Source organism: Lipotes vexillifer, unplaced genomic scaffold, assembly GCF_000442215.2.
Source record: "Lipotes vexillifer unplaced genomic scaffold, Lipotes_vexillifer_v1.1 scaffold231, whole genome shotgun sequence".
Classification (NCBI taxonomy): Eukaryota; Metazoa; Chordata; class Mammalia; order Artiodactyla; family Lipotidae; genus Lipotes; species Lipotes vexillifer.
In genome coordinates this window covers 618,026-626,302 of record NW_006791822.1, presented here as the reverse complement: position 1 = coordinate 626,302, position 8,277 = coordinate 618,026, and the positions used below count along the sequence as shown (strand labels likewise).

At 46.9% G+C, this 8,277-nt stretch overlaps 1 protein-coding gene across 1 annotated transcript in view; it reads right to left on the bottom strand.

The window, feature by feature from the left end:
- TRPC3 (transient receptor potential cation channel subfamily C member 3) overlaps positions 1–2,258 on the bottom strand; it is a 78,965-nt gene extending 76,707 nt beyond the window's left edge. Inside the window, exon 1 of the mRNA XM_007464835.1 lies at positions 1,976–2,258. Within this exon, the coding sequence (XP_007464897.1) occupies positions 1,976–2,187 (212 nt within the window). The 5' untranslated portion in view covers positions 2,188–2,258. The remainder of the gene's footprint in view (positions 1–1,975) is intronic.
- Between the last annotated feature and the right edge of the window lie 6,019 nt (positions 2,259–8,277).

Sequence of the window (8,277 nt, the reverse complement as noted above, 5' to 3'; positions counted from 1 at the left end):
TCGGCATTCTGCTGGATGTTAAATTCGGCTATGCTATTCTGCCTACTGAAAATGACCCTGGGGCTTTGGTAGACTGGGTATCCTCCAATTCCATCCTAGGGCTGTATGTTTACTTTCTGAGCTATTAAACTGTGGCCATATTCTACTCAAAGGTGGAATAAAGAGCTAATCTCTGCTACAGATATCAAGTTAGTCTCTGCCGTTACCAAGTGACAGGCCTCAAAGAAACAAGAAGAGCTTGCTGCTCTACCTCTAGAAGGAACCTTTATTAATGGATATCTCCTTCAAATGACTGGGTCTTTTCAGCCAGCTGTATTTACTTTACAAAATAAGTACACTACAACATTTACCTGTTGAATTATGTAAAGTCAGAAGATAGATAGGAAAGATGTTCTCTTACGAGTTAGACATCGAGTCTACATTAGAATTTGTCCCAGTGCTTTGTGTAATTGACCTCAAGCTTCAAAAAGCAAAGTGTGTAATCTCTGCTTCCCGCTACTTTCTCAGATAAGAGTGCTCTGGTGTCCCATTTATTGTGGATTTACGATAAAAGGAAAAAAAAATTAAAGAATCAAGAAGTTGAGCTGGGTTATAAAAAACAAATTGGCAAAAGGAAAAATGGACAAAGTCTTAAAACCTTAGGGAGGCGGGGAAGCGAGCTGGCCGCGCTTTAATCCGAAAGGACCTACTTTCCCTCCATTTCCTAGGCCATTTCCAATCCAGGCTAATCTTCAGCAATAAGTGAACCACACTGGGAATCAGAAACCTTTTAAATCAGAAACCTCCCCTAGACGACCTACTCCCAGCCAATGATTTGCGTTTTTAGTAGACAAGTCCGGCCGAGCCAGGTGCGGGCTCTGACCAGCGGAGCAGTGCGCGACCCGACCGGTTCGAGGTCGCCCCAGAAACCTCGCACCCCGCCTGTGGGCAGCTTGCGGGCAGCAGGGGGCGCTGCGGAACCTCCGTCCCTTTCCGGGAGAACCCCTTCCCCGGCCCAGGCGGTTAGTGCAGCCCGTCACGACTGGCCCCAAGTTCTCTACCTCCTAAAAAAGACAGACGTCCAAGGTACGTGACAAAAGAAACAGAGAGCACGCGCCCTATAAAACGAACCACTCTCTTCTTCATCCTCTCTGCGTCTCGCAGCTGGTTAAAGGCTGTTTCCAAGATTTAGCAATTAAGAAAAGTTGTTCTTTCTCACACATTAAAACGCGGGCCTCTACCTTTCTTTAAAAAAGAAACAGCTACAGACCCTGAGCCTCCTGGGAACCACAACCAAGTACCTCAAAGCGGTGCCGGCGGCCGCCCCGCGCCCGCTCTCTCCCCGGGAGACCCGCTGGGGCTTCAGCTCAGATTTACCCCCAAACTGTGACCGGACCGTCGGGAAAAGAGGTGACAGGGCAAACCTTCACCCCACGCTCTGTGTCGCACACCGCCCCCTCCCTTCTCCCCACGCCCGACGGCCGGGAGCGTCGGAGGGGACTGAGGCTCCCAGGGTTGGCTCCACGCTGGACGCCAGGAGGCCGGGGTTCGAGCTCGCGCCGGTGTGTAAGCGCACTTCCCCTTCTTTGACCTCCTGGGGTAAGCTCCGGGACCCCGGGGTCCATCTTCCGCGAGGTCCCCTGACCACGGGCAGGGGCACGCCGGTCCTCGGTTGCAGGAGAGCAGGCGTCTGCTTACTGGAAAGCGTGCCTGGCGTCCGTTGTGTCAGTCCGCGGGGCTGTTCCGTGCGCTCGAGCCGGGACGGACACCCCGGCCACGCCTTCGGCGCCCCCAAGTCCCTCTACAGAACAGCACCAAGGGTGCGAGACCCCGCCCTAGGTCTACCGTACACCCGAGCCGCCCCGCATAGGACTGCGGTGGAGAGTGGGCTCTGAGGGTCCGGGGCACATCGCGAGGCGGCCGTGGGCGCGCCTTCCCGCACCCCGCCAGGCGCGGTCCTCCCGAGGCGCGGGCCGCGGGCCGGCCGGGTACTCACATGTCGGGCCCCGGCAGGAAGGGCGGCAGGCAGTAGTCGTGCTGTTCCCGCTGCCAGGGCGCCAAGCGCGGCTCGAGCCCCCCGTTGACGCCCCTCCAGCCCCGTCGGCGGCGCTGCGGCTCCGCGCCTTCGTCCTCGCCCTCCTCCTCCTCCTCCGGCGCGGGGAAGGTCACCCTCGCTTGCTCCTTGCACTTGCTGACCTTGGTGGACATCGCGCCGGCCGCTGTCCGAGCGCGGGGATGCCGGCCGGCGGCCTCCTTCTCCACCGCCGCCGCCGTGCGGTCTCCCCGCGGCGCCCCTTCCCTACCTTCCGCGGCTCCAGCAGTCCCGGGCAGCCCCGGGCGTGGAGGCAGGAAGAGGGAACGGCGCGGCCCGAGACCGAGCAGTTAGAGGCGGGAACCAAATCCGTGTCGCCGCCGCCGCCGCCGCCGCCGCCGCCCACCATCAAACCGTGGGGGCAGCCGCCACGCCCGTGGCTGTGAGGAGGAAGCCCGGGGCCGAGCGGGCCGCTGGTACTGGGAAACGCTCGCCCGCCCCGCGGCGGCGGCGACGGCGATGCCCCCTCCGTGCCCGTCTCCTGTTTCCGACCGCATCACTTGCTAGGACAGTACAGTTACTCAGGGTGAAGGAGAGAGAGGGAGGGAGGAAGGGAGGGAGGGGGAGGGAGGAAGGGAAGGAGGGAGGGAGAAGAGGGGAAGAATCAATTCCTTATCAGACAGTGAGAGCTGGAGAGGAAATCAGACAGACCAGCAGGTAGGGAGTAAGGAAATCAGAGAAGCTTCCCTCCCCAATTTCCCCTTTCTCTTCCAAAAGAGCTTCTCTCCACTTAGAGATACAAGTTTCCCAAGGAAGGGCAAAGGGAGTCGTCTGGCTTGTTAATTTTCCTGCAGTTGTATTTATCCTGTTCAACTTTATATTAACGAACCAAGCACCATTGGTTCGTTGTGTTACTTACTCTAAGACTTCGTTGAACCTACAGAGGTTTAAGTACATTTCCCTGAGTGCCAAGAATGGTAATGTTTTAATCGTGCATGATGCTTCAGGGGTTTTTTTTGTTTGTTTGTTTTAAATGAATTTCAAAACATCTAACAAGATTTATATACTCTCCAAGAAATATTTTCCAGCAAAATTTAAAGTATTCTTTTTAAAACTTAAAAATTGCATTTTAAAATTCAAGAGCAGTATTTCTTCTGGGAGAAAAAACTTGTGGAATTTTAGTCAGAATGAGTTTTAGGGATCAAGGAATTTGTCCCTCGTTTTAGAAATAAGAAAACTGAGGCCTAGAGAGACTGAGTAGACTACTCAAGGTATTGCCTCAAATAAACAGCTTTCCAGCAAGTCCAACTTGGAATAATCACAGAAATACCAGGTACACTACTATGAAATAAGATACTCATTTTTACCATTGTCCAATTATACTGCTTTTTTTTGAAGAGCAATTCTTCTCAAATTTAAAGAAAGCACAAGGAAATTTAGCTCTTTTGAACTACAGTCTTAAAAAAGTAAATAATATATTGTGTGTTTTATTATGATAATGTCTGTATGTTTTAGGAAGCAATGATGTTTATTTATACACCTGGTACAGAAAAAACAAATAATGTCTGGTGTTTTACAGTTGGAAGCACCCTTCCCATACCAGCACATATAGAAGTAGAAGTGTCAAAATCCTCACAATGCAAGTTTCCAGACCCCTTCATTTCCACCTCTGAACGATCTCTAAAGCAGGACTGCTTTCCGTACCCCCAAACCACTTCTTCAGTTAAGGCTCCCATCATCCTCCCTGCCCTCTAGTCTTTCTGCAGCCCACCTCTCCCCACACCATTTCATTCTCCACGCTGCTAGAGAGACCATGCTCAGAGCAAGTCTGATCATGAATTTTCACTGTAAAAATCTCTGGTGGCTTCCCACTGCTTTCAGGTTAAAATCCAAATATGGCATATGCCCAGCCCTTTGTGGTCTGACCTTAATTCTTCAGTCTCTCCTCCCATCCTCCTTCGTATACATCCTAACTCCAGTTACGCTGAACTTCTCACTCATCACCCTACATTCTAGCCACTTTCCTGTTTCCCTGCCTTTGTCTGTGGTATTCCTGTCACTGAAACATCTCTCTCCCCTCAGCCACCTGGCACACTTTTACTTTCCCTAAAGACCTAGATTAGGTACGGCATCCAATCTGATATCCCTCCTGCCTCCCAGTAGGTTCCCACAGCTCATGATCCGCACCCGTGGCACTCTGTGCGTACCACAATCTTACCAGAAGTCATAGCACATTGAAATTAACTCCTTATATTCCTGTCTCTTTTAAGACTGAATTCCTTGAAGGTGGTTTGGGGTCTTATATACCTTGAGCTTCTTGAGAGTTTATCTTTTTGTCTTTGCATTTAGCTCAGTACCTGATGTGCAGGAGAAGCTCAATAAATGTTGAATGAATTCAGGAAGTCTACAGGTTCTTTATAATTATGTTAACAACTTCGTGAACTGCTCTTATGAGGCTCTGGATAGAAGAACTGTGGGAATGCTGGACTCAACAAGGGTTTACTCTTACATACGGTGTTAGTTTCCTAGGGCTGCCCTAACGAAGTATCACAGACTGGGTGCTTTAAACAATAGGAATTTGTTTTCTGATCATTCTGGAGGCTGCAGGTCTGAGATCAAGATGTTGACAGGGTTGGTTCCTTCCAAGGCCTCTCTCTTGACTGTCTTCTTCCTGAGTCTTCACATGGTCTTCCCTCTGTGTCTGTGTCCTAATCTCCTCTTCTTATAACAACACAAGTCAGATTGGATTAGGGCCCACTGTAATGACCTCACTTTTAGCTTAATTACCTCTTTAAAGACCCTATCTCCAAATACAGTCACATTCTTAGGCACTGGTGGTTAGGACTTCAACATATAAATGAGGGACAGGGGCACAATTCAGCCTATAACACAAACTAACTCTCCTGGGCTGAGGGAACTGTTTCATCCAGAGACTGCCAACATTTTTATTCTTAAGAAGTGCATTCATGGGGTTCCCTGGTGGCGCAGTGGTTGAGAGTCCGCCTGCTGATGCAGGGGACACAGGTTCGTGCCCCGGTCCAGGAGGATCCCACATGCCGTGGAGTGGCTGGGCCCGTGAGCCATGGCCGCTGAGCCTGCGCGTCCGGAGCCTGTGCTCCGCAACGGGAGAGGCCACAGCAGTGAGAGGCCCGCGTACCGCAAAAAAAAAAAAGAAAAGAAAAACAGAAGTGCATTCATGAGATTAACGAAAACCCAGAGGAGAGGAAATCTAAAGAAAGTAGGCTCTTAGAAGAGAGAGGAAATAGGGACCTCCTTGGCATAAGCCAGCTTTGTCTTTTTGGTTTTCTTCTTTTGTAAAAGAGGGTCTATCACTGTATAATGTTGTTGGCTGTCTGTGTACTCATGAAATAAGTGCCTAACATGCATTCAAAATCCATTACTCCTTTGGAGAAGGACAACAACAAAATCAATATTCAGTATTCAGAAAATCAACTGTTGAGGCCGGTTATTTTCAAGTAGAAGTGGTCACTGAGGCAGAAGGGAAGCATAACTTTCATGATAAGTCCAAATTAAATAAAAGCCAATTTTTAAAACCTGGTAGCAGAAGATGGATTCCAGCTTTCCTCCTGAATCTCTAAGAAATGCTATACCTTCTTTAAAACCTGTTTCACACACTGTGGAAGGCTCTGTTCTCTGTCTCTCTGTCTCCTCTCTCTCCCTCTCTCTTCTTCCAGGGTTGGCTGTAACACACCTAATAAGAAGACACTGTTGAGCAGTAATTCTTGCACCCCAGGATGCAATTTAGACTTAGCAGTTTTCTCAAGGATGCAAGAGCTTGGAAACAGGTATAATGTTCCAAACAGCGCACATTTTAGAAAAAAATTTTATTTATTATCATTTATTTTTGGCTGCATTGGATCTTCATTGCTGCGTGCGGGCTTTCTCTAGTTGCGACGAGCAGGGGCTACTCTTCATTGAGGTGTGCGGGCTTCTCATTGTGGTGGCTTCTTTTGTCTCAGAGCATGGGCTCTAGGCACGCGGGCTTCAGTAGTTGTGGCACGTGGGCTCAGTAGTTGTGGCTCTCGGCTCTAGAGCACAGGCTCAGTAGTTGTGGTGCACGGGCTTCGTTGCTCCGCGGCACGTGGGATCTTCCTGGACCAGGGCTCGAACCCGTGTCCCCTGCATTGGCAGGTGGATTCTTAACCACTGCGCCACAGGGGAGCCCCAGTGCACATTTTTTTCCTCTTTAAGAATAGAAGTTCTCTTCCAAGTGGATTTTTCTTTGCTTTTAAAAGAAACAACAACTTTACTTTTTAGAGCAGTTTTAGATTCACAGCAAAAATGACTGTAAGGTACGGAGAGTTCCCATAGACCCCCTACCCTGACACCCACAGCCTCCCCCAATACCAACACCCGCTACCAGGGCCATATATTTGCTACCACTGATGAACCTCCATTGACACATTTTTATCAACCAGAGTCCATAGTTTACATTAGAGTTCACTTTTTGTCTTGTACATGCTATGGGTTTGGACGGATTTGTAATGACATATATCTATCACACAGAGTAGTTTCGCTGCCCTAAAAAATCCTCTGTGCTTTGCCTATTCATCCCACCCTTCCCCCCGTCTCTGGCAGCCACTGATCTTTTTATCGTCTCTATAGTTTTGCCTTTTCCAAAATGTTATATAGCTGGAATTATATAGTATGTAGCCTTTTCAGATTAGCTTTTTTCCCCACTTAGTGAGATGTATTTAAGTTTCTATCATGTCTTTTCATAGCTTGATAGTTCATTTCTTTTCAGCACTGAATAATATTTCATTATCTGAATGCAGCACAGTTTCTTCATCCATTTCCCTACTGAAGGACATCTTGGTTGCTTCAAAATTTTGGCAATAATGAACAAAGCTGCTATAAACATCTGTATGCAGGCTTTTGTGTAGACATAAGTTTTCATCTCCTTTGGGTACACATCAAGGAGCACACTTCAGTGATACAGATCTAGCACTTTATGTGTTACCAACTTCTTTATAAATATTTTAGCAGTGTTTTGATGGATTCAAAGATTGCAAAAAATGTCAAATGGAGATTTTCTTTGCACCATCAACAAGATGAGACTAGGCCAATGAAACATGAAGTCCGAAGGTAATGCTTACCTGAGAAGAGTTTGTGGTAGGAATGGCATTAGCTGTCTATTGTTTCTTAGCAGCTTAAACAACACACGTTTATCATCACATCAAGGAAAAAAAACGTGTTCTTATAGTTGAGTTTTAAGAGTTCTTTGTAAATTTTGGATAACAGCCTTTTATCAGATATGTCTTTTGCAAATACAGTAGCCCCCGCTTATCTGCAGTTTCATTTTCCATGGTTCAAAAATATTAAACGGAAAATTCCAGAAAACAAACAATTCATAAGTTTTAAATTGCACGCTTTTCTGAGTAGCATGATGAAATCTCGCTCGATCCCACTCAGGACATGAATTATCGTTACTCAGGATGTAAGGTATCTGTTAGTCACTTAGTAGCCATCTCAGTTATCAGATCCACTGTTGTGGTATTGCAGTGCCTGTGCTCAAGTAAACCTTATTTTACTTGATAATGGCCCCAAAGCACAAGAGTAGTGGTTCTGGCAATTTGAATATGCCAAAGAGAAGCCATAAAGTGCTTCCTTTAGGTGAAAAGGTGAAAGTTCTTGATTTAAGGAAAGAAAAAAAGAAGAAATCGTATGCTGCGTTTGCTAAGATCTATGGTAAGAATGAGTCTTCTATTCATGAAATTTTGAGGAAGGAAAAAGAAATTTGTGCTAGTTTTGCTGTCACACTTCAAACTGTGAAAGTTATAGCCACAGTGCATGATAAGTGCTAAGTTAAGATGGAAAAGGCATTAAATTTGTACAATATTTTAAGAGAGACAGAACACATTTACATAACTTTGTCACAGAATTTTGTTGTAATTGTTCTGTTTTATTAGTTATTGTTGGTAATCTCTCACTGTGCCTCGTTTATAAATTAAACTTTGCCATAGGTATGCATGTATAAGAAAAGACTTAGTGTATATGTAGGGTTGGATACTGTCCGCGGTTTCATGCATCCACTGGGGGTCCTGGAACATATCCCTTGAGGATAAGGGGGAACTAGTATGTTTTCTCCCAGTCTGTGGCTTGTCTTCTCATGCTCTTGATTTTTTGCTTTTTAAAGGAAACATAAGTCATTAATTTTTCTTAGCAGCATAAACTAGTAAGATGGGGAATGCTGCATATCGGGATAATTGAACCTGAAAAAGGAGGATCCCTGAATGTATGATGTG